The sequence below is a fragment of the Dermochelys coriacea genome, chromosome 10 (assembly GCF_009764565.3).
Source record: "Dermochelys coriacea isolate rDerCor1 chromosome 10, rDerCor1.pri.v4, whole genome shotgun sequence".
In the NCBI taxonomy this organism is placed as follows: Eukaryota; Metazoa; Chordata; order Testudines; family Dermochelyidae; genus Dermochelys; species Dermochelys coriacea.
In genome coordinates this window covers 83,969,861-83,996,557 of record NC_050077.1, presented here as the reverse complement: position 1 = coordinate 83,996,557, position 26,697 = coordinate 83,969,861, and the positions used below count along the sequence as shown (strand labels likewise).

At 40.4% G+C, this 26,697-nt stretch overlaps 1 protein-coding gene across 3 annotated transcripts in view; it reads left to right on the top strand.

The window, feature by feature from the left end:
• The window catches only part of MORF4L1 (mortality factor 4 like 1), a 43,958-nt gene extending 25,043 nt beyond the window's left edge, over positions 1–18,915 (top strand). For all 3 annotated transcript variants that reach the window (XM_038419353.1, XM_038419352.2, XM_038419351.2), the window contains 7 exons: positions 3,750–3,775; positions 4,415–4,503; positions 5,586–5,687; positions 10,282–10,370; positions 14,153–14,325; positions 14,661–14,745; positions 18,228–18,915. In XM_038419353.1, the coding sequence (XP_038275281.1) occupies positions 3,750–3,775; positions 4,415–4,503; positions 5,586–5,687; positions 10,282–10,370; positions 14,153–14,325; positions 14,661–14,745; positions 18,228–18,312 (649 nt within the window). In that variant the 3' untranslated portion in view covers positions 18,313–18,915. The remainder of the gene's footprint in view (positions 1–3,749; positions 3,776–4,414; positions 4,504–5,585; positions 5,688–10,281; positions 10,371–14,152; positions 14,326–14,660; positions 14,746–18,227) is intronic.
• The last annotated feature ends 7,782 nt before the right edge of the window (positions 18,916–26,697 follow it).

Below are 26,697 nucleotides of genomic sequence, written 5' to 3'. Positions count from 1 at the left end.
CAGAAGGCAGACAGTGCTTTGGAATATGTGAAGAAAGACGTGCTGTACTTTTAGGGAATCGGAACACAAGAGCCAGCGGCAAACCTGTTAGAGAAGTCGGGAAATGGAAGTCTTGTGGTTCTTTTTAAATAGCATGATTTGCTACAGCTCTGGCCAGAAGTGCTATCAAGGCAACTATGTTGACAATTTAGGAACCTGGGAGTTGGAATTTGTTTACATTTTTCTCCCTTTGATAGAACATTGATAGAACAAGATAGACTTCAGGCTCTACCCATCCTTTGAAACACATGTGTATGTTTCAGGTGGCCACCTTTGGCAAAATGCGGTAAAGCTGCATGAATAATGGAACTCAGGTCCCTAAGATGTGAAGTTAATTTCTAGCTTTAACTTTCATATTATTGCCTAATGCTACAGCAAGAACTTGTATGCTGAATTTAAAAAGGCTGATGAGTTAAACTCAGACTTCCTTTTAATGGGGAACTGTGGTCATGTATCAGTTCTTTGTTCTGAAAGCTCACATGGTCGGAAGCAGTTCTTAGCATGTACACTTCAAGGTGTTTGAAAGGTGGCATTTCTGAGCTGGCTGACTGGCAAGTCATCTTGTTGCCAAGTGACATAATTTGTTTCACTGGCAGAATGAGAGCACAGCATATTATGAAGTGAAACTATATTTTAAGGTTGAGTGTTTGAAAATGAAATCTTGCTTAGATGTGTGTTCTGTTATCAAGATGTGGTTGAGTTCTGGAAGATGAGCTGTTCAAACTCTTTTGCCCACTGCTAGATTAGAACATTCCCATTAAAATTCTGCATCTGAAAACATGGACTTCAGTTGAAAACCAGACATCACTAAAAGGCCCTAGAACCCTGTTACTTTCTGGACAGTCACTAAAATGGCATTTACCTTTCAGTCTTTTGGTTAGTGAGGTTCACTTCCTGTCCTAAATTGTAATGCTGTTAAACAGCTGCCATGTTCCGGCTCAGAGGTTTGCATTTCAGTGGTAGGTGAAGTTTGTCCTATCTATGTAGCTTGTAAAATACTTTGGGATCCTTCAGGATGAAAGATACTGAGTAATCATCAAATTGGAGACTGCTGTTCAGTGCTGCTTCATCAGTGGGATTAAGCCTATTTGTCCACAGCTGCAGTCACAAAACTTTGAGTTACTTCTGTTCATAATAAACCTTTTACTAAGGTGTCTTGCTTCAGTTACTATATATAACTATAATTAGTGTAGCCCTATACAATATATATGACTATTTCAGAAGACTGGCTGTCTCAGAAAACTGAAATAGCAGCTACTTTTTTAAAAGCTACCCATTACTAGTGAACTGTTTTTAACCTAATTCAATAGATCTTGGTGTCATGCCTTTTCTTTAGTAGTTCTCTGATGCACTCCCACTGTCTTAGATTTTGCAAAATGGTAGTCACTTTGACCTAATACGGAGTAATAGCTTTAAAATTTAGGGATCTGAGAGATGGGAGAGCACAAGGCACCTGCATTATACTGTACATATCAGTAGTGCAAAAAACAGAACAGCTCCAGACCTAGGAGGGTTATTTGTTCTGACAAATTGCAGTGGTTCTTAAATACTTTAATTTATATTCCCGAATTATCACAATTGCTCCAGTTCTCTTATGGGTTATAAAGACACCCCCCCCCCGGCCTCTACTTCTAGTTGGTGTGTTTAAGAGTACCTTTTTTCCTTTGTGTTCTGGTCCAAATTCCAATCGTGTGACATTCAACCTGTCTGCTTCTATTCTCCCCACACAAACTGAGTAGTATCACTGATATAGGATGACAGCTATTCCACCTTGTTTGTGGCTGCATTTCAGTGGGAAGTGAAGTGATCCATTGTCTTTACCCTCCTCATTCACATCTGCAAAACACTTTGATGCATTTTATGCGCCCCATGTAGGGGAAAAAAGTAACTTTTATAATGCCTCTTCCCTAACCCCCACCGCTTCTGTGGTGACTCTGCTTGTCTCCTTTTGTTACCCTGTATGTGACTAGGTACTATCTGGGTAAGAGTTCAGAAGCTGTTTGGAAAACCCAATGCACATGCAGCTTCACTAGTGGCCTGATTCACTGCCAACTGGACTTTAGTGGATGTTGGATTGGGTCCTAAAACAGTGTAAATGGAGGCTGCTTTGTGGGGAAAAAAGGTTCTGTATGTGTACACTGACTTACTGGTGTCTAAAATATGAATAGAGTGAGACCTGACCTGACACTGTACTGAATTTCTGAAGGTTCACTCTTACAGTTTGAACAAAATCACAACACATGTTTAGTGTATGGGAGGATATTTGTTAGTCATAACTTTATAAAGAACATGACCCAAACAGTTATGACAGATAAATTTGGGTGATGGAACAAGAATTATTTGGACTAAGTCATGGTATTATTAGAAATCTGCCCTTGAAGGTGATAGGCAAATATGAATGTGACAGAATTATGGTTAAGGTCTTATTTAAGACTGTATCCAGACAACGTGAACCAGTGACTTGGCCTAGCAGGGGTGGGTGGGTGGGTGGGTGTGTGTGTGTATGCAATTGTCTATATCCTAGAAAACAATTGTGCTTGTATGTGATTTGATTTTGCATTTTAGGCATAATTTACATGATTTTAGACACATTCTGCTTTTGTGAATGTTAAGAAAACTAGTTGAAGGGGGTTTACATGTTTTCATTTAAAGTAACCAACTTAGGTTCTCTAGGTGTTCATGGAAATGATTTCTCTGTACAGTTCTGTGTTTAGCATAAAAATATGAAAAGCTGTTCTGAAGTGTAGTGGGTTTAGAGAACAGTCTAAAGATTTGCCTTTCGATTAGAAACCTGAAAAGGTACATGGAGCAGAGCGAGTGCTAAACAGTCTCTGGTGGTGTGTGAGTATGGTAGTGAACTGTTCTTGCCAATCATGATGCAGATGTGAAGGATAATCCATACTAGCTTTGCACATCTTTATCATTCTGACATTGCCATTTACTTAAATTTCTTCTCATCCTCTGCATCTATGGTGATAGTACTAAAACATGCCAATTTTACCCAAGATTAGACTGAGATTAACTAATTTATAAACCTCCCTATCAAGCTGTATTCCTTTCACAGCACTGAGCTTATGATAGGAAATACCTGAAATACTGAAACTGGCCAACTACAAATTTTATTTAATTACCCAAGATATGCACATTTAGTTACCCAAGGTAACTTTAAAGTATCACCTCTGCACAGCACTTTCAATATTATTGATATAAATGTTGGTACCTCTTTTGAATACTAACAGTTCTTGGCCTCTATCGTGTGTCAGAGAATTCCATAAATTAGCCATGCATTGTGGGGGTTTTTAATCCCCACCTGTATAATCTACTTTTACACTACCATTCCAATCAAAACAGTCTTGTAAATGTTCTATTAAATGGAAAAAGCTGGCCTACTATTAACTATGGTGCTAAGAGCATGCCACCAATAGCTTTTATCAGTTTAGAATTTGTTGCCATTTAACTTCATTGGTTGCACCTTTATATTTATATTGGAGAAAGTAAATGACAGTACATTAGTGACAACCTCTACCTTCCTTTATTTTAGTGGTTTCTTCTCACTATATAGTCAAGCGGGTTGGTGGGCTTTTGTTCATTGTCCTGGGTTACTGGGTCAAGTTGGCTATTAACTTTTTAAATACTTTTTAGAGATCTTTGTGTATGGGTGTCTCCAAAAATTAAGACTTGAAATAATGTATTTTTTCCATTCTTTGCAGGAAAACAAAAAAGAACAAACAGAAAAGTAAGCATATTTTTATTCATAAGTTAGTGTTTATTTGGTACATAATGGAAGATCTACTGGGACAGATGCTCATCTGATGTAAATTGCTATAGTTCCAATTTCAGTGGGGCTATGATCATTTACTTGGTTGATGATCTGCCTAATTAAGTTTATGAAATAACTTTTGCCTCAGATTTTAGGCTGTTAACCAGGTGGAAGCATTAAAATCATACAAATGGAAATGTCTGTCAGGGTCAGGACTGCTTACAAATTAAAAACAACACAAAGTGTTTATATATAACAGTTCTGCAGTGGAATCATTCTTTCTCTGAATAAACAGTGTTGGGTACTCTTTCTTTCAGCGTGGAATATTGGCCAGGCTCAGATGCTGTAATATAGTGGGGACATGAAGGAGTAAGAGTGGGTCTGCAATAGAACTTATATTGCATTGTAACATGTAATCTTTGTGTCCAAGTTATCAACGTAGGGGATGTTTCAGGAGAGGGAACGATTTTTTTTTTTAATTGAAAACAATGAATTCATCTGCTGTTTGAGACCTGCATATAGTTAAACAAGTCCTTTAGTCAGTAGAAATACTGTTAGTGTAGATATAAAATGCATCTGCAAACAAAATAATAGCTGTTTTTTTTGTATGTGTAGCTCCTGGAATTGGGGAAGGCAGCAGTACTGGCGAGACTCCCCAGCCTCCTAGGAAGAAAAGGGCTCGAGTAGATCCCACAGTTGAAAGTGTATGTATTTAATTCTGTAGTAACTCTCCATTTAGCTGCAACAGATTGAATGGTTTATCTTGGTAGTTCTGTTTCAGTCTTTGGTTACTGGTTTTTAAACAAGTTCCTGTTGAAATCAGCAGCTTTTGATTTGCTTTCTTTTTTGTCACAAATGCATGACAAATATGATTTAATTTAATTTCAGTAATTTAATCAGGGGAAAAATATTCTGAGTAATGTATTTACCTGAGTTAGCATCCTATCCCTGTTTAATACAGAATTGCCAGACCTAGCACTCCAAGCTATCATGGTGCTTCTGGTAAAAAAGATAAGTATATATGGAGGAAAATGCCACCAGTTAACATGCTATAGTTGTGAGCAGCTTTCAGACTGAAATTGGAGAGCTTTGAGTTTTAGTTCTTTCCATATCGGAGTACTGCTTTAGTTGATGCGTCTTAAGTACTTCAGAGATAATGGAATAGTTAAGTCCCACAGCTGCAAACATCAACAGTTTTATTTTAAAAAAATCTGTTTTCATAAGTTCTGATATTTAAGTGGTCTTAAACAAAAAAAACCACTTTTTTTGGTTGGAGGAAAACAGTTAATTTGTCAATAGATCTATTTAATAGCAGTTAAAGAATATCAGACATGGGCCTAGAGTCAGAGGTGACACTGAGCCGTCCGCATCACATGAGGCATTTGTAACGAAGTGAAGTTGCATAGTTATGTAACTACTTAAAAACTGGCTTATGATTAGCTGTTACTATTGACTGTTTCCCCTGTTCAGCAAAGTGGTGTTGTAAGCATGAATTAATGAATAGGTAATGTAACAGAAAAGAGAAGTAATGCTCTCAAGTGGAAAAGCTCTACTGGTTTTGTAAGGTTAATATCTTAGACTTGAAGTGCTGCCATAGGGATATCTTTGTCTAACAGAGTTGAACTGGCAAGAGTTGAACTGTCTGTCACTTCATAAGATTTTGAGGTAACAATAGCAGCTGCAGTCTTGAGTCTTTTGATAGACTGTTATAATGGCTACATTTTGGAAAATTGAGAATTATCTGGGTATAATAACAAAAGTCATCCTTCTTTGGTCGATTCTTCAGGAAGAAACCTTTATGAACAGAGTTGAAGTAAAGGTAAAAATTCCAGAAGAGCTGAAACCATGGCTTGTTGATGACTGGGATTTGATCACCAGGCAAAAACAGGTAACCCTCACATTGTGAAAATTATCCTTTATCTATAAGCATGTAGACTGACGTCAACTGACAGTTTGGAACTTCTGCTCCTTCCAGCTGGGGGAATGTGTTGGCCTATTTTTGAAGGTATACTTGATATTATGTCTACTCAAGGCTTATTTGACTGGGTTGTAGGTACCAGCTGATTTCTTCCCACAGGTCACCTGTGATAACATTCAGCTCTTCTGAACATCTAAGAGCACATCCTGGAGTCTCCTTAAGTCTGGGCAGGCATAAACTAAAATGTCAGCTTGCCCTTCTAAACTCATGATGTTGCCTGTGCTGTTTGTTGGCCTTCTAGCTGGTAGAGAAAGCTGGTCCGTAGCAGCATTTTATACAGACATTGACTTGTTCCATATCCTCATCAATGATTTAGGTAGTGCATAGAGAGTACACTTAGAAAGTTTGTGGACGATACTAAGCTGAGAGAGGTTGCAAGTGCTTTGGAGGACAGGATTAAAATTCAAAACTGGACAAATGGTCTGAAGTAAATAGGATGAAATTCAGTAAGAACAAATGCAAAGTGCTCCACTTAGGAAGGAACAATCAGTTGCACACATACAAAATGGGAAATGACTGCCTAGAAAGGAGTACTGCGGAAAGGGATCTGGGGGTCATAATGGATGACAAGCTAAATGAGTCAACAGTGAAACGCTATTGTAAAAAAAAAAAAAAAAAAAATCATCAGTCTGGGATGTATTAACAGGAGTGTTGTAAGCAAGACATGGTAAGTAATTCTTCTGTTCTACTCCACGCTGATTAGGCCTCAACTGGAGTATTGTGTCCAGTTCCAGGCGTCACATTTCAGGGAAGATGGACAAATTGGAGAAGAGCAACAACAATGATTAAAGGTCTAGAAAACTGAAAAAATCGGGTTTGGTTAGTCTGGAAAAGAAGCTTGAGAGGGGACATAACAGTTTTCAAGTATGTAAATGGTTGTTACACAAGTTGGAGGGAGAAGAATAATTTGTTCTTCACCTCCTGAGGATAGGACAAGAAGCAATGGGCTTAAATTGCAGCAAGGGAGGTTTAGGTTGGACATTAGGAAGTTTTTCCTAATTGTCAGGCTAGTTAGCACTGGAATAGTTAAACCTAGGAAGGTTATGAAATCTCCATCATTGGAGGGTTTTAAGAACAGGTTAAACACCTGTCAGGGATGGTCTAGTAGTTACTTAGTCCTGCCCTGAGTGCTAGGGGCTGTTTCCAGTCCTATGCTTCTATGATTAACCTTCAGGATAGGAAAGGAGTTGAGAGAACGCCAAAGCCTAGAGTGGATCTCTAACTTGGGTCTGCCTGTAAGAGTCTACCACAACTACTTCCTTTTAAAAATGTGACTCTCTTCTTTTAAAAGCAAGATATCAGTAGCCATGACTTGAGTCTGAAATAAGACTGTGGATGCTTTCCCATGCAACTCTGAAAATGTACTTCAGTAGTGGTATTCAGTATAGTACTTTTTCCAGTTCTGGGAACATCAGTTTCTGAATCTCCTCAGACTGGAATGCTCTTGTGAAAGGAATTGGATCACTGAATCCAGATGTGACAAAAGATTTGTATTTGAGCTCATGTTTCAGAAGTGAAAAGTGAGTATAGTAACTAATATACAGTATAAAGAAAAGGAGTACCGGTGGCACCTTAGAGACTAACAAATTTATTAGAGCATAAGCTTTCGTGAGCTACAGCTCACTTCATCGGCTGTAGCTCACGAAAGCTTATGCTCTAATAAATTTGTTAGTCTCTAAGGTGCCACAAGTACTCCTTTTCTTTTTAAGAATATCAGAGGAACAGTGGGGGGTGGGGTGGGAGGGAGAAATACCAGGGGGAAATAGTTTTACTTTGTGTAATGACTCATCCATTCCCAGTCTCTATTCAAGCCTAAGTTAATTGTATCCAGTTTGCAAATTAATTCCAATTCAGCAGTCTCTCGTTGGAGTCTGTTTTTGAAGCTTTTTTGTCGAAGTATAGCCACTCTTAGGTCTGTGATCGAGTGATCAGAGAGATTGAAGTGTTCTCCGACTGGTTTTTGAATGTTATAATTCTTGACGTCTGATTTATGTCCATTCATTCTTTTACGTAGAGACTGTCCAGTTTGGCCAATGTACATGGCAGAGGGGCATTGCTGGCACATGATGGCATATATCACATTGGTAGATGCGCAGGTGAACGAGCCTCTGATAGTGTGGCTGATGTGATTAGGCCCTATGATGGTATCCCCTGAATAGATATGTGGACAGAGTTGGCAACGGGCTTTGTTGCAAGGATAGGTTCCTGGGTTAGTGGTTCTGTTGTGTGGTGTGTGGTTGCTGGTGAGTATTTGCTTCAGATTGGGGGGCTGTCTGTAAGCAAGGACTGGTCTGTCTCCCAAGATCTGTGAGAGTGATGGCTCGTCCTTCAGGATAGGTTGTAGATCCTTGATGATGCGTTGGAGAGGTTTTAGTTGGGGGCTGAAGGTGATGGCTAGTGGCGTTCTGTTGTTTTCTTTGTTGGGCCTGTCCTGTAGTAGGTGACTTCTGGGTACTCTTCTGGCTCTGTCAATCTGTTTCTTCACTTCAGCAGGTGGGTATTGTAGTTGTAGGAATGCATGATAGAGATCTTGTAGGTGTTTGTCTCTGTCTGAGGGGGTGGAGCAAATGCGGTTATATCGTAGCGCTTGGCTGTAGACAATGGATCGAGTGGTATGATCTGGATGAAAGCTAGAGGCATGTAGGTAGGAATAGCGGTCAGTAGGTTTCCGATATAGGGTGGTGTTTATGTGACCATCGCTTATTAGCACCGTAGTGTCCAGGAAGTGGATCTCTTGTGTGGACTTTCCCCCCCCTGCTGTTGGTGATGGCTTATCTTAAGTGATCACTCTCCTTACAGTGTGTATGATAAACCCATTGTTTCATGTTCTCTGTGTGTGTGTATATAAATCTCTCCTCTGTTTTTTCCACCAAATGCATCCGATGAAGTGAGCTGTAGCTCACGAAAGCTTATGCTCTAATAAATTTGTTAGTCTCTAAGGTGCCACAAGTACTCCTTTTCTTTTTGTGTGGAATGTTGGTGTAGAGGCTTCTACATCCATAGTGGCTAGGATGGTGTTTTTAGGAAGATCACCAATGGACTGTAGTTTCCTCAGGAAATCGGTGGTGTCTCGAAGATAGCTGGGAGTGCTGGTAACGAAGGGCCTGAGGAGGGAGTCTACATAGCCAGACAATCCTGCTGTCAGGGTGCCAATGCCTGAGATGATGGGGCATCCAGGATTTCCAGGTTTATGGGTCTTGGGTAGCAGATAGAATACCCCGCTTCAAAAACAGACTCCAACGAGAGACTGCTGAATTGGAATTAATTTGCAAACTGGATACAATTAACTTAGGCTTGAATAGAGATTGGGAATGGATGAGTCATTACACAAAGTAAAACTATTTCTCCCTCCCACCCCACCCCCCACTGTTCCTCTGATATTCTTGTTAACTGCTGGAATTAGCCTACCTTGCTTGTCACCATGAAAGGTTTTCCTCCTTTCCCCCCCCTGCTGCTGGTGATGGCTTATCTTAAGTGATCACTCTCCTTACAGTGTGTATGATAAACCCATTGTTTCATGTTCTCTGTGTGTGTGTGTATAAATCTCTCCTCTGTTTTTTCCACCAAATGCATCCGATGAAGTGAGCTGTAGCTCACGAAAGCTTATGCTCTAATAAATTTGTTAGTCTCTAATGTGCCACCGGTACTCCTTTTCTTTTTGCGAATACAGACTAACACGGCTGCTACTCTGAAACCTGTAATATACAGTATGTGTGTGTATATATAATGGCTTCTATGTACAGTGTTAAACATAGAATCTAAAATCCTTAATGGCACATGTATTTGAATAATCAACTACTCTGCTTCTCTGTGCTCTGGTACAATTGGGTGATGCCCTCTTTAGATACATTCCAATTGCATGCGTTACAACTTACAAACATACAAGGTGTGCTCAGTGGTGTCTGAAATATGTCTGCTGTCAGCAAACAGATCTTAGCAGAGAGTGAACAAGAAATGATGAGCCCTTGATATCTGTAGGGAGCCAAAAGAGAGAAGAATCTGGACTCTTGTGTGTAACCCAATGCTATCCACTATTGGATTTAGAACAGAATACTTTATTTAAGATAGTGGGCAAGGTTTGATGCATAAAGATATTGTGGTGCTCCATCTTGTCCTTGGATGGGAGGAGTTCTGTAATTCCTACCTATATCCACTAGATCACGTAGGGATTTGTTTGTTGATGTTCTAGAATTCATAGCTGCATATTATAGATTCTGAGGAGCTCGGCTTAGTCAAACAGTAAAAGATGACTTTTGAAAAGCATATAATATGCAAAAAGAGAAGGGACAAACATGATGTAATGATTAGTTGTGATTTAATACCTTCATGGCTAAGTAAAATCCTAGGTAAAAATTCTCTTAACAGCTGAATGTTGTAGAAAAATTATTTTCTACAAAGGTCCTCGTTGTATTTGTCAGTACTTTAAAACCAGTATGCAGACACAAATATTCTGCAGGTGAGACTATTTGCCTTACTCCATCTATTTATTCTTTGATTTTCATAGCTCTTTTATCTTCCTGCCAAGAAGAACGTTGACTCAATTTTAGAGGATTACGCAAGCTACAAGAAATCACGAGGAAACACTGATAATAAGTAAGTAATGGCATTTTAAAAGGCATGTTTTAGCCATTAAAATGGCTTTCTGCTGTTGACTGTTACAGCCTGTCCCAGTCCCCCTTCCTGGATGGGCACCGCTTCCTTGTAAATGGACCACACGCAATCCTGGGCCCAGTTTAGCTCAGGAATTTCTTAACCACAGACCTTTACTGTGGAACAGCCCTAGAATGTTCTAGATCTTTGGAAAACCGCAAACCGGTGAATACGATCCACCCAATTTGATCTCCCTGCTCTTGTCAGCCTTGGGTTTGTTCAGCATCCTAAAGCAAGGTAGACCACTCTTGCTGCCTTCCTCTTTCCGGCTCCGTCTTCTGGTATCTGGTGGTGGATGGCGTCCCCCTCACAGACCCATCCTTAAAGTGTTTCATCTGTGGTTAGGTGGTCAAACTTCAGCTTTCTAGCTATGTGTTTAGACCAAGGAGTTCCAGCCCCATCCTTTTAGATTTGGGTAGAGTCAAGTCAGTTATGCCTCCTGGTTGCAAATCCAGAACACAGCAGCAGAGAGTTAATCCGAGTTGATGGTTCTCCAACTCCCATTTATAGTCATTCACCTATGTGACCAGTCCCCAGCCCGAAAGGAACGTTCTAATCTCCAAATGAAGGCTATAGCACAAAGTGACTGTTTACCATTAAAATGAAGACTGAAATACAACCTGGAGTTCAGTTTGATCCCAATCTCACAGCGACCACAGAAATTGTTAAAAATACAAATGGTACTTGAGTACCTGAAGTGCAAATCAAGAACTGAACCTGAATAAATAAATAACTTCTGTGCTACTAAATTGTCAGGCTGGAATTTTCAAAGGAGCCTAATTCCTTGAGCTTTTTTGAAAATACCAGTGTAAATGTACCTGCTTGTTTCTCTCCTTCTATTGGTATATGTAACACAAGGTCCAGTTGCTAAAAGTGCTGTTCATAAAGGGGACTAATCTTGTGCTCATGTATATGCCAAAATCTAGGTTTACACTTTTGAAAATTGGGCTTGCATGTCTTTATATATAATAATTGTTATAGTTGGAGTGGCTCTGAATAGCTTAGGTTGCTTAGTGTTTCCCTTATAACACCCTATTTAGCTTTGCCCCCTGTGTGTATGCACACAAAACTCTATTTAAGTTTCTTGCAAGATCCTAGCTTACACTTTCTGACTTCGGAGTGCTTAATTGTGCAATCTTAATAGTTTTGTGTTTTAGTTTGTAGTGGATTTTTCTAGGGCTGAACGCAACTGGAATGCTCTTTCATGCTCTTTGAGGCCCATGAGGGGAATCCCTTCTAAGAAGCTACAGAGTATCTTACCCTCTTTGTGCATCCCGTAATGGCTCCTACGGGATCCTCCCAGATCCAGGACCTGATCCAATGTCCATTGAAATAAACACCCATGTGATGTCAGTGGGAATAGAAACATAGGGATTAGAACTGGGGTTCATCTAGTCTAGTATCCTGTCTCCCACAGTGGCCAGTACTGGATGCTTTAGAGGAAGATACAAGAAACCCTGCAGCTTGCAGATATGAGATAATGTACCCTCCGTAAAATTCGTACCTTAATTACTAATAGAGATTGGTTTAAGACCTGAAAGGTTTTTTGTTGGTATTAACTGCTAGAACGCTGGGTACGCTTGTATTCCAAGTGAATGGCCCAATCCCTTTGCCTCCATTAAATCATGAGGCAATGAATTTCAGTCTAATTAAATTGCATGAAAGTGTTTCCTTTTATCAGTTTTGAATTTGTCATCTTTCAGTTTCATAAAATGCCCTTTTGTTTTGAGACTGGGAGCTTCTGTTTTCCCTATCTCCCTTTTCTATGTCATTCATTTTATAAAGTTCTGTCACATTCCCTCTTGCGTCTACTTTAAAAGATAAACAATCAGTCCTTCAATCTCTCATCAATGAGTCTTCCACGTTCCTAATTGTTCTCGTTATCCTTTTCTGAAAACACCTTTAATTCTACAATATCGTTTTTGAGATTGGGTGACTAGTGTTCCAGATGAGGATGAAACACTGATTTATATCATGGCATTAGAACTTCCATGTCTTCCATCCTGTTCTTGATGTGTCCTGACATCTTGTTTGGGTATTATTGGACTTCTTGCAAAATGTCAGGAGAATAAGCTTGGTTTAATGGATTCGCTATGGTAAATGGACCCTGTGGAAATAAAACTAACTTGAGTGGAAGAGAATTTTTTCTCTGGATGGTACATCTTTTTTCCTTCCTTTCTCCTATGCAGAGCACAGCACTTCCCCCAAATGTTAAATCTGTTCGATGTGAAAGGCTTATGTTTGCTGATGTTACAGAAGTCTAAAGTTAAAAGCAGTAACCTCAACATTTTGAATTTCCTTATAGGGATAAGGACTGAGTGTCTCTTCTGTTAAGAGATGCAGTAGTTGACCTCTTTTGTACAGAAGGTGAAGCTATGTGTGATGAAGTGGGAATTGTTTGTAATATTTTGGATGAAGTCAATATGTGCCTCAGTTTCCTGCTCAACTTTGCATGGCTACCCAATGTGGGGGTGGGGTGGGGGAGGATTAAATTGTGTCTCAGGGTCTCTGAGGGTCATAAGGGCATGTGTCCCCTTCCTGTTTGGGTGGAATGAAGAGCCATTAAAGAACTGGTTGAAACCAATCCCGGTCAACAAGACAATGCAAGCTTCAATAACTCATGGATTTCCCTGCCTCTGAGCAGGGAAGCTAAGCAAAAACCCCACATTGAGAACAGAAGACTGAGGTGTGGGTGAGTTCTGGAAGAAACTTGAGAACTCTCTCACTTGGGAACCAACTAAGGAGGTTACCTCCTTCCTCAGTTGAAAATGAAGTTCACTACAGCATGGCTGGGCTCCGGACTGACCAGAATTGACTGGTTTAACCTTTGTTTCTCTGTCCAGCTGCTTAATAAGCCCTGCTGTTTTGAAAACGCTGCTTGAGTGTCACTGTAAATACTGGGTGAGGTGCATTAATCCTGGAAGGGTGGACCAACTTCTACCAGGAGTCTCTCAGTTGGACTCACTGAATACAGCTCATGGTGTAAAGCAGGAGTGCTGAAGCTCAGACTCAGGAGCTGATGAGGCTGTGTGGCCTACACTGAAGTAAGAGTGAGACCCAATGGTGTCGGGCACATCGAAGGGGTTCCTCTAACAGACTGTTCTAAAGCTGGAGGCATAGCACTGCTCTGGTGCAGACACTGTGTAATGACTTCATGACAGATAATGGAGTTGAAGATTTGTAGGGCCATATGTATTACGGTTTTGAAAAAGTGTGGCTAGATATTTTAAAATTCAGCTGCATGAATGATTGTTTGCCATCATGAAGTGCAGGACTGCTTGAGCTATCAAACCCAGCTCTGACTTCATTCCAATGCCAATTGTTGCTGAAGTTAGTAATGTGTGTGGCATACAACTGACAAGTGTATGTTCCAAGACTTTAAGAAATTGCCTTTTTATCTTGCTTTGAATGTGCCACTTCAGACATGCATGTGGATAAGTATCAGATACAGGTGGGAAGGCAGAAAGCTTGATTTAGTCACTTTTTCTTAGAACTAAGTTGGCTTGAAGCATGTCTTCATGCAGAGCCAGAATACCCCATTTTTAAAAGCAGAACCACTAGAATGATGCATATGTTTCTCTGGGCCATCTCATGAATACTGGCTCTTCAGAGTTCTAAAAGTCAAGTTCACAACTACCCTGGAAAACCACAGCCCTGGTGTTTGGTTTGTTTTTTTTTTTATTTAAATTTTTAATGATATTTCACATTTCCTTTCTGTGTGCCAGAGAATATGCTGTTAATGAAGTTGTTGCTGGAATAAAAGAGTACTTCAATGTAATGCTGGGGACTCAGCTGCTGTACAAATTTGAGAGGCCACAGTATGCTGAAATTTTAGCAGATCATCCCGATGCACCTATGTCACAAGTCTATGGTGCACCACACCTACTACGATTATTTGGTAAGTATGGCATCTTGATTCTACCATAAAAAGGGACAAATGGTTACATTGCTCTGACTTCTTTTCTGTCCCGTTAATTGGAATAATATAGTGAATCAGAGTAAAATGCCTAAACAAATGACTCAATCCTTTTCTTGGGTCATTTATATACAATGTTCAAAGCCACAAATCACCTACTCTGAATGTAACTTTTTAAAACATAGTTGTTTAGACAAGCTTGCATAAGTAAGAATGGCAGTCTGAAGTTAGAACAGATCTTGGACTTATACTCATGTATGGTGAAACTTGTTAAAGTTGTCATGGAAAAACAGTCAAACATATGCTTTTCTTAACAGTACGAATTGGAGCTATGCTTGCCTACACCCCTCTTGATGAGAAGAGCCTGGCTTTGTTGTTAAACTACTTGCATGATTTCTTGAAGTAAGTTCAGCCTTTCATGTTTGTGTGTTTGCAGGTATTTTAAAAACACTAAAGCCCTGATCCTGCAAACATTTATATGCTTAATGTTAAGCATGTGTGTGTTTAGACGACTGTGACCTACATGCTTTCTGACTCATAATTTTTTGACAGTATTTTGATTATCATATTGACAGTGCATGTCACAGTTAATCTGCAACACTAATCCAGAGCAAGCACTTTGGTCTCTTGACAGCCTTTCTTGCAGTTTTGTGGTGGTGGTCAGTTATGCATAATTGGTATTATTCTTCAGTAAAATGCACAATAGGCTGTAACTTGTTAAAGATTTCAAGTTTCAGGATCTAAATTTACCTAAAGCAGCTTAAATTGTTCTGTACTAACTAAACTGAAAAAACGTTGTTCGGTTAATATTGCAGTGAGTCATACCTTTGTAAAAACACAAAGTTGGTATGAGAGGTCTTGTACTAGAAATTGCTTTGGCACTCTTTGTGTTGACATGCTACAAAATTGTTCCTGATTATAGACAAGTGTGTATTTCCATTTGAAGGTGCATAACAGAGGTGAAATGCATGGGTTTTTGCAGTTGAGTTTTTCTGTCATTACTCACATTTAGTAAAGTTCTTTGACATCTGAAGCACAGTTTCCAACTTTCACATTATAAATAAGCACCCAACTTTCACAATAAGCCAAAAATCAAGCTAATCCCATTTCAAAACAAGGCCAAAACAAGCCAATCCCTAAGAACCCCAACAGTCTGACTACATTCCCCCCCCCGGCTTGCAGTCTGGGACTGTGGTGGGCCTGCTGTGCACCCCTGACTCTTCCCCCTGCTTCCCCCCCCCCCTTGCCCATGGTTGCCGGGAGCCAATCAATTTTAAAAAAAGAAAGCAACAAGCTATAAGCAAAAAAAACCTAGCAACTCGCAAGCCAATTAAGCCAAAAACGAGCCCAATTTCTACATTTTCCCCCCTTCCCCCCCCCCCCCCCCCAGTTTGGCATGTCTGATCTGAAGTACACTGCAGTTTAAAAGGAAAGAAATCAATCAAACCATTTGGGTAGAAAAAAGATCCATTTTTGTTCTTGCGTGCACTGCTGCAAACTGCTAAATCGGAGCAATTCCATCAGGAGTTTCAAAAACTGTCATCTATTTATTGCCTTAATGAAAAACATCTTTAATTTTTTTGCAGCTTTATATTTTAGTTGTGTGCCCCAGTCAAGACTAGCACCCAGTTCTACATGCACGCAATAAGAGATGGTCCCTGCCCTGAAGAGCTTATCCAAGTAGACAGTCCAGACAAAAGTGTGGGGAGGAGGAGCATTCTCCCCATTTTACAGATGGGGAATAGAGGTCAAAAGAGGTTAAATGACTTAGTGTGTGGCAGAGCTGGGAGTTAATCCCAGTTAAGTAGCTGAGCTACAAGACCATCTTTCAGCTCATTAAAAAGCCAAGCTTAAGCCATTTGTTTGTTGATGCGTTTTAGAACTTGTTGATCTGCCTTTCCTGAAATATATGCAAGACGACAGTTACAAACAAAATCAAAGTCCCATTTGTTCAATAGCACTTTGAGGCACTTAGATTCTTATGTCAGATAGGTGCTTTTAAAGTTTTACTCTATCTTACTATAGGACTTAAATGTGAAATCGAAAAGTGGGAAGTTCATGCTCTGTTAGTGGAGGAGCTGTCTACTCTAAAGAATCAGTCCTCTACATTTTAGAAACTTAAAATCTGATAAGTTTTAATGTATGAAAGGATCCTCTGCGGCTCTAAAATTTAAGAGGACTTCTAGTTACGGCTTATGCTTTAGAACTCTGGATGCAGGGTTAATCTCCAACTGTCTTTAGTGTCTATGCTTATAATCTGCAGTAAATGCACAAGCATGATTCTTGCTTTCCAGTATGGGAGGGAAATGTCAGTCTTGTGGGCAATTTAAATACTTGATGTTTGAAATTGCTTGGCCTTGTGCCTTAATACTCCAGAGGCATACCATTATTTTCTCTCTGTGCGCTAATACCCGTTTATATCTAGTCTTTTTACCACCACATTCTGTTGCTTTTTCTTTATTCCTTCAATAAAGCAATTTATTTCTTTAACACTACTGTGAAGAATAGAAAACTGACAGGCTAATATAGAAGCCATTGATAGCTAATCCATAACGTTTGAAAATGTTAGTAGATGAAGTGAAGTAGGTGATAAAATTAGTGATTCTCACAGGGGGCTTTACAGAACCATAATAATATCCCCATTTAAAATGTAAAAGCTTATGGTTAGGGAGGAAACCTGAATCTGCCCTACAAAGAAGGCCCGAGTATCACTGCAGCACTCTGTTTGTAGAATGCCATATTTACTGGCCAGTCCTCTACTAGCCTTGGTTATGAATGGTACCCCACCAAATTCACGGTCCATTTGGTCAATTTCATGGTCAAAGGATTTTAAAAATTGTAAATTTCATGATTTCAGCTATTTTAAATCTGAAATTTCATGGTGCTGTAATTTGTAGGGATCCTGTCCTAAAAAGGAGGTAGGGGTGTGTGTGTGTGGGAGGGGGGAAGTCACAAGATTATTGTGGGGGGGTTGCGGTACTGCTCCCCTTACTTCTGCACCGCTGCTAGTAGCAGTGCTGCCTTCAGAGCTGGGCAGCTGGAGAGCAGCGGCTGCTGGCAGGGAGCCCAGCTCTGAAGGCAGAGCCACTGCCAGTAGCAGTGCAGAAGTAAGGGTGGCCTGGTGTGGTATTGTCGTCCTTACTTCTGCGCTGCTGCTGGCAGGGCGCTGCTTTTGGAGCTGGGCATCTGACCAACAGCCTCTGCTCTCCAGCTGCCCAGCTCTGAAGGCAGCACAGAAGTAAGAGTGGCAATACCACAACCCCCCCACAACTCCCTTTTGGGTCAGGATCCCCAATTTGACTCATGCTGGTCTCCCCTTTGAAATCTGTATTGTATAGGGTAAAAGCACACAAGACCAGATTTCAACCAGATTACACGGTCCATGGTGTGTGGTTTTTTTTTTTTTTTTCTTCACAGCTGTCAATTTGGTAGGGCCCTAGTTATAAAGCTTCACCTAGCACCTGTTAAGAGCCACAGTTGTTTATACAAAACAGTAGGCTACTTTTTACCTGCCTGCTTGAATGACTGGCAGACATCCAGACAGGCTAAACATTTGATATGAAGCTTAACCTATTTCAACCTGTTGGAGGTCTTGTGGCAACACTTGGCTGTAGTCAAATTTGTTTGACAATATGATTTCACTGCTTGGAATTCTGAGTGAGGCACTAGGTAGGATTTCAATAGTACAACGTCTGACACCTATCCAGAATTAAACTCAGTATTTCTCTGGGCTGTTCAAAGACTGACAGATTTTTTCAACAGCATATGCTGGAATCCAGTTCCAAGCAGTGAAATAACCGTTTGTGTACACTAAAACTGAAATCTTGAGACAATGACCTGAGCAACAAGGTATTTTAATTTCTGAATGTGTATATTTTTCACAGGTATTTAGCGAAGAATGCTTCCACGTTGTTTAGTGCCAGTGACTATGAAGTAGCCCCTCCTGAATACCATCGGAAAGCAGTATAACAGCATGCGTCTGTATAGTGAAGTAATACTTGGATCTTCTGTAACAGTGCTGTCCATGTCTACATTTTGTTTTGTCCTTCGATTGCACATGTCTCTTGCACAGATTATGTAAATTTGAAGTGAATAAAGTGTGTGTTAAAACTGAACTGACATTTGTAAGTTCTAAAGTTTTCTTTTGTTTGTTCTGAAACAGAAGCCTGAAAAGGAGGCTTTGGGAACCCATCAGTGGGATGTGGAAAGAAATGCAGTTTGCATATTTTCATTGTCTGAGCTCCTTAAAGTTTATAGGTTCATTGTTTTGACATTAAGCTCTTACCTAACCTGCATTATTGATTAGTGATGACAAGTGTGCCACAGGGTTGTGATCACTTAACTTACATGCTACTAATTAGTCTGACTTTCAAGCCCACTCACTTTCTTGGTATTTGAAGTATAGCATTTGTTGATCCATAAATTCATTCCTTGCCTAGTGAGTGTAAGGATTGTGACTTTTCTGTTCTAACACAATGGAAAAATGTATTGTATCTTGGTGTTCTGGAAATGTTGGTCTTTCAAGGAGCTATTTTTCAAGTCTTCAAATAAACTTTTTTATTTCAAACATTACCTATTTTGACTTTTTAACTGACCTGTGTCCTGCTTCATCTGTTGGAGCATTTTCACGTGATCTAGCACTCAGTCATAAATCAGATTGCTTTGTCATAGTTAAATCTGCAGTATCCTGAAAATATCAGTATAAAGTGTGAATTTGTGATTTTAGTTGTACTTTGGAGGTGCTGTGTCTGAGCCTTCTTCAGCATTCCTTACTCCTAACTGAAATCAATTAGGATACAACACTCTTACTCCAACTTCTTTGAATAAGTAAATCAAACTGCATGGGACAGCAACAAAGCTGTAAAAGAGAGATCATTAGAAACTGTTTTGAAACCAATCAAACACTTTGAAAACAGACCACTTCCCAGCCTCTCCCAACCCATTCAGGCAGCAGAAACCTGAAATTCACAGGACTGTGACCCTGGACAGATAAAACATGAAGTAGGATTAGCATATTTTTCTCAAAAAGCCCCAGTGTGCCTCTTGTTCAATAAACCCCATTTTCCAGTGTTAAAGAAGCATCAAAAGTCTTTATTTTTTCTATTGATGGACTAGATTCCTCCCTCCAATAGGAAGTAATTCAATTCCTATCTACTGATAAGACAGTTGCAATATACTTGATTTGTATCTCTTTCTAAACTAAATTGGGACAGATTAATAATGCAAACCATGCATGAAGAAACTTGTATATCTACAGGTTTCAGAGTAGCAGCCGTGTTGGTCTGTATTCACAAAAAGAAAAGGAGTACTTGTGGCACTTTAGACACTAACAAATTTATTTGAGCATAAGCTTTCATGAGCTACAGCATCCGATGAAGTGGCTTTAATCCAGAACTCTTGAATAACCTGGTAATTCCAGACAACATGCATGAAGTCACAATTGTAACTTTACATAATACACACTGAGCGCAATGTGTTCTATGCATTTTTTGGATAATCTTTTAAAAAAAGATTTAAGATGTGTTAAATATGTATTGATATGATTTTTGTCTGAGCATATAAGAGAAATGAAAATTGTTTAGAATAATGTATTCCCAAATTTTCCCTCTTAATTTTCTGTCTGTATCTTTAATCACAGTATATTCATACAAGGTTGAAAGCTGTTCAAGCACATTGCCAAGCACTGATCTAACAAATTAAAATCTCAACAAGTACAATGGATTTTAGTCACTTCTGAGTTCTAAACATAGTGCAGGGATCGGCAACCTTTGGCACACGGCCTGCAAGGGTAAGCCCTGTTTACTGGCCGTGTCCGCAGGTTTGGCTGATCGCAGCTTCCACTGGCCATGGTTTGCTGTTCCAGGCCAATGGGGGCTGTGGGAAGCAGTGGCCAGCACAGCCCTTGGGCCGTGCCACTTTCCGCAGCCCCCATTGGCCTGGAGCGGCGAACCGCAGCCAATGGGCGCTGCGATTGGCCAAACCTGCGGATGCAGCAGTAAACAAACCATCCCGTCCTGTCGGGGGGTTTACCCTGGCGGGCCACAGGCCAAAGGTTGCCAATCCCTGGCATAGTGAATAGTTAAAGGATATAAATGAGGCATAGCCTCTCAATGGACATCTGCCTTAACATAATTAAATATTTAAATAATGGTAGCACCCAGAGGCCCTAATTAGGATTGATCATCCTGAATTATCACTGCAAATTCATAATCCCAGTACTTCAATTCTTATTTTTACAGTCACACATGTGCTAAGGACTTCACAGTTGTGGGTCTTGACCCAAATATAAGCTTCCAGTCTGGGATCATTTGAAAGGATTTCAGACATTTGCAAGAGAAAATATTGCTGTGGTAGAACTATGAATATGTAAAGTCTTCTATAGGCAGTGGAATTCAATCTCTCTCCAGTCTGAAATCATTGACACACCCCATTGGCAAAAAAAACTTTTAAAATAAGAACCTGGGAAAACATAGCTTCTTTTAGAAAACCATCAGAATTAAAGCTAGTTTTCTGTCTTAACACCTGACTTTGTCATGTCTTCAGTTTGGTTATCAATGTGATCTTAAACTTAATCTACAGCAATAGCAACATAAAACTTGCTATGCGTACATCTACCTTCCCTCACCTTTCTAAACTTTAAAATCAGTCTGACAAGGGGACCCTCACAAATGTCTGATTTGATTATTTAAAAAAATTTTTCTGTTTAAAATCTTTAATTCTACAAAAAAAATTTATCTGCTCAGTAATTTAACTTTATAGCACAGCTATACAACATGAAACATTTTTATGTTCTTTAGCCTTCGCTGCAACTGTTTGCATCCTGTTTTCCATAACTTTTTGGTGTTCACAATAGATTTGGATTCATCCTTCCATTGATGCTGCCTCTTTGTGTTTAGATAAGGTAGGGATAATGGTCTTAACCGTACACTTTTCATGAGGCTACCTACGGCTGAATTTTGAATGTTTAAATGATATTCTTATTTCTTAACAAGCTAACAAAAGAGCACATTATCCATGCATGGTATATGTAGCTTTCATGGTATGTGTTTGCATGGTATATGTAGTTTTTTAAGGTTTCAGAGTAGCAGCCGTGTTAGTCTGTATTCGCAAAAAGAAAAGGAGTACTTGTGGCACCTTAGAGACTAACAAATTTATCTGAGCATAAGCTTTCGTGAGCTACAGCTCACTTCATCGGGTGCATTTGCATCCGATGAAGTGAGCTGTAGCTCACGAAAGCTTATGCTCTAATAAATTTGTTAGTCTCTAAGGTGCCACAAGTACTCCTTTTCTTGTAGCTTTTTAGATAGACTTTCAACACTGATTTGGCAAATTGACTTTTCACCCAGTTTACAACATTTCCTTCTGTTCTATTGCAGAAACTTTCTTTTGATGGTATTGGAATGACCAAATGAGTCCAAATATTTCAGCCATAAAATCATTCCTGATGCATTACCTCATCTCTGTAAACCAACTGTTTTGTAGCAGTCGCTACTTTCCAATGATCTTGGAGTTACAAATCAATACACTTGTGAATTATCCAAAGTACATAATAGCCATATTAGGCCAGACCAATGGTCCATCTAACCCAGTATCCGGTCTCTAGCAATGACCTGTGCCAGATACGTCAGAGGGAATGAACAGAACCGGGCAATTTATCAAGTGATTCATTCCCTGTTATCCAGTCCCAATTTCTGGCAGTCAAAAATTTAGGGACACCAAGAACCTAGGGTAGCATCCCTGACCATCTTGACTAATAGCCATTGATGGACCTATCCTTCAGGAACTTGTCTAATTCTTTTTTGAACCCAGTTGTACTTGTGGCCTTCACAACATCCCATGACAATAAGTTCCATAGGTTGCCTGTGCATTGTGTGAAGAAATACTTGTTTGGCTTTTAATGCTGCTGGCTATTAGTGTCATAAGGTGATCCCCAGTTCTTGTGTTATGTGAAACAGTAAATAACACTGTCTCCATACCATTTGTGGTTTTGTAGACCTCTCATATTCCCAACCCCCACCCTTAGGATAAGCGCAGACCCTGTGGGCGCAGGGCCCAGGGCAGAGCAAGGGGTTGACTCTTGTTCATCTATTTTCTAAACTGAAGGGTCCCAGTCTTTTTAATCTCTCCTCATATGGAAGCTGTTCTATACCCCTCATCATTGTTGTTGCCCTTCTTTGTGCCTTTTCCAATTTATAATCTTGTGAGATAGGGTGATCAAAACTGCATGCCTTACTCAAGATTTATATAGTGGCATTTTTTTTATTACTGAATTAATTAGATAAGTGTTAGGCATAAAGACACAAACCATCTTGTGATCAGCATTGTATACATGCTTATTTCACACATGTTAATCTGTCCAAGTCCATGTAAGTGGCCATGAACAAGTAAAGATTGTGCACAATCTCATGGAGTGACATGCACAGGGGTTCTATAACTGGCTGCATGTGCATCTCCCTGTCAATGGAACAAACCTGGTGGAGGATGGCTACAATCTCTGTATTAACATTTGCTGTTTTGCTACTTTTTAATGTCTAAGGCTCAATCTCTCAAGAGATTGCATTGTGCTTGGCTTTTCAGCAGGAATCACTCTGCTGGTGGCTTGGTTTTTTTTTGTTTGTTTTTTTTATTAATTTTCTAATTAGCTTTTAACTAGCTTTGTTTGAAAGTGTGAAAATATTAAAGGGCAAATGGGATGACCTGGGTAACTATTGGCCTGTCAGCCTAACATTGATCCTGGGGAAGATAATGGAGCAGTTGATACAGGGCTTGATTAATAGAGAATTAAAGGAGGATAATAGTTAGTTATTGCCAAGCAATTTGGGTTTATGGGAAATTGATCCTGTCAGACTAACTTGATATCTTTTGAGCTGACAAGTTTGGATGATAAGGGTAACAGTGTTTGATGTAATATACTTGGACTATCAAACAGTGTTTTGAGTTGGTACCTCATAACACTTTGATTAACAAACTAGAATGATATAAAATTAAATGCTGGCTAATCAATAGGTCTCAAAATATAATGGTAAATGGGGAATCATCAAGCAGGTGTGTTCCTGGTTGGGTCCTGCAGGTGTCTGTTCTTGGCTCTTCCCTATTTATTTGTTTTCTTCTAGGTCATTGGTAAAAATGTTAATCACTGAAAGTCTGCAGATGAGCCAAAAATTGGGGCAGTGGTAATTAAGAGGACAGGTCACTGATGGATCACTTGGTAAGCTGGGCGCAAGCAAACAATACGCATTTTAATACAGTCAAATGTAAATGTGTACATCTAGGAACAAAGAATGTAGGCCAGAGTTACAGGATGGCAGACTCTTCCCTGGGAAGCAGTGACTGAAAAAGATGTGGGGGTCGTGGTGGAGAATCTGCTATACGTGAGCTCCCGGTGTGACTCTGTGGCCAAAAGGGCTAACACAATCCTTGGATGCATAACCTCTCTGCTCCTATACTTGTATTTGCCACTTGTGTGCTCGTTGCTGGAATACTATGTCCAGTTCTGCTGCAAACAATTCAAGAAGGATGTTGTAAATTGGAGAAGAGCCCCGAGAATGATTAAAGGCTTAGAAAACCTGCCTTACAGTGATACTCAAGGAGCTCAGTCTACTTAGTTTAACACAGATAAGAGATGATGTGATGACCGTCTATAAGTGCCTATATGGGGAACAAATATTTGATGATGGGTTTTTCAATCTAGCAGAGAAGAATGTAACCCAATCTCCTGGCTGGAAGTTGAAGCTAGACACATTCAGACTGAAAATAAGGTGTAAATTTTTAACAGAGTAATTAACCTTTCAAACAATTTACCAAGGGTCCTTATGGATTCTCCGTCACTGGCAATTTTAAAATCAAGATGGGATGTTTTTCTCAAAGCTCTGCTCTAGGAATTATTGTGGGGAAGTTCTCTGGCCTGTGTTACACAGGAGGTCAGACTAGAACATGGTCATAGAATCATAAAAGTGTAGGACCTCTTTGGCCTTCAGCAGGTTGGTTGGTCTGATTTTTGCTTTAGCTTCTTTCTAACAAGCAGCAGACACCTGGATTCCCCCTTTCCTTGTGAGGTTGCAAGGCCCCTGCCAGCTCAACAGTGTGTTGTTCTGGGAAGGGCAGAGTAATTAGAGTAGCCCTGGCATGCAGCTCTCTTTTCAAGCATGCTGATTTGCACTAAGAAAAGGAGTACTTGTGGCACCTTAGAGACTAACAAATTTATTAGAGCATAAGCTTTCGTGAGCTACAGCTCACTTCATCGGATGCATTTGGATGCATCCGATGAAGTGAGCTGTAGCTCACGAAAGCTTATGCTCTAATAAATTTGTTAGTCTCTAAGGTGCCACAAGTACTCCTTTTCTTTTTGCGAATACAGACTAACACGGCTGCTACTCTGAAACCTGATTTGCACTGGTTCTCATGTTCTACTTCTGGCATATGCTCTGTCCATGCCTTGCTCCCTTTGCCTCTTTCCCTTCCTCAAGCAATTTGCCTTCTTTTCCTGTCTTTCCCCACTGCTAGGACTAGCCTCCTTGCTTCTGTACAGCAAGTCCCCAGCCCACTTTTCCAATGACCTCGTCCAAACGCTGTTTCTTAATCCTCCTTCCCTCCCTCCCTAACATCTTCTTGGCTGTGGTTGCTTCCACTGTGATGCATGCTGCATCATTTATTTTGTCTACTTAGGCTAAAAGCTCCTTCCCAACTGGTTGCCCTGGGTGTTTATAAAGCCCTCTACACCTATAGCGCTTTATGCATTTGTGTGGTTAAAAACTAAACCTGCAAAAACAGTCAGACTGCGGCAGGTTTGCTTTATTGCCAAATAGTCTCATACCATTCTTTCTGGTCATATCAGATCTTCCCTGGGAAGGGAGTTGGGGATTTCCCCCTAACCATACAAATCTTATTCAGTCTACTCTCCAACTTTGCATGTCTGAAGTGTTTGATCATCAAACTTTGGAATCAATTCCTGCTTTGGCATAGGGACCAATGTGTGTGCCACTGAATAATGTTCAAATAAATTTGTTAGCCTCTAAGGTGCCACAAGTCCTCCTTTTCTTTTTGTGGATACAGACTAACATGGCTGCTACTCTGAAACCTGAATAATGAATGTGGCTTTCTTGTCCTCTGAAGGCAGTTACTGTGGCTTTATTCAGAGTGATTGATATTCCTAGGCTGGATGCAAAGGCATAGAATTGACAAGAAGTCCAGGACTATAGGAATACCTGGAATGCAGGATTTGTCTGGCTATTCCCATGCCCTAAAGGTTCAGATGGGCCATTAAGGCACAGGCCAGAATAATGGTCAGGGCAGAGCTTTGTTGCCCTGGGGGAATCTCCAGAGGAAATTGTGCCTGAGAGCCTCTGATTCACACAATACATATGGAGATCAGCAGATGCACTTGAACAGGAGCCATCCTGATGTGCACAAGAGACCGTGATTATCAGGGCATTTCTATGAGGGGTCCTTGACTTTGCATTTGCAAATCACTCCCTCTACCTGCCCATCCCCACCTTGCTCCATCAGAGGTCAGATTTGTTAATCTCCTGGATATGCTGCAAAGTGCAGCTACTCTCAGGCAACTGAGAGGGTCTGAGCTGAGGACTGGAGGTGGCTGCATGCATGGGTGGTCTTTTTGTGCATCTTTAATTGTGCTCTAGAAGCCCAGTGCATAAGGTTTTAAAGAGCTGATCACTTTTGCACAAAACTGAGCTTTGTCCCCTGGCTGGCTATTGAGAAGTAAAAAGACAAATAAGAAAGATCCAAAGGACCAGCAGGAGTCTCTCTAAATGGAAATAAGGACACTGAGCAATTAAGTTTCTGCAAGTTGCTATGGAAACTCTAAATTACGCGGGGAGCAGTGTATGGTTGCAAGAGTGGCTGGCTTAGGAGATGCAGGGGGCCCAGTCCAGAGAGGGCCCTTTGCCCTGGTGTGGAAGCTGATAGTGAGAAGCTGGCTGTGGGCTCAGGCCGTGCCCCACGGTCTCCTGGGAGGGTGGTAGGAGGAGGGGCTGAGTGGGGTCTCTAGGAGCTATGGGTGCCTGGTGTAGAAGAACACCTCTCTCAGTGCTTGGGCGTTGTTACAGATTGCTGTGTGCGCCACTCAGAGTGCAGCATTTAATGAATAGCGTTGAGACTGTAATTAGCAACTACTTCTTATTCATCCTGGCTACTACCCAGCAGGGGAGCCCAGATTACATTCTGAATTAGAGCAGTGCGTTGGCAGTTTGCCAAACCACCCCTGCAAGTGGAAGCGGGGTCTCGCTTCCAGCACATGGAATCTGGAAAACAGTATTTTGTGTGTGCGCCATACGGATCTGCTGCAATTCTTCGTTCGTTCCTTTGGTGGGAACTAGATCCCTGCGTGTTCTGGTT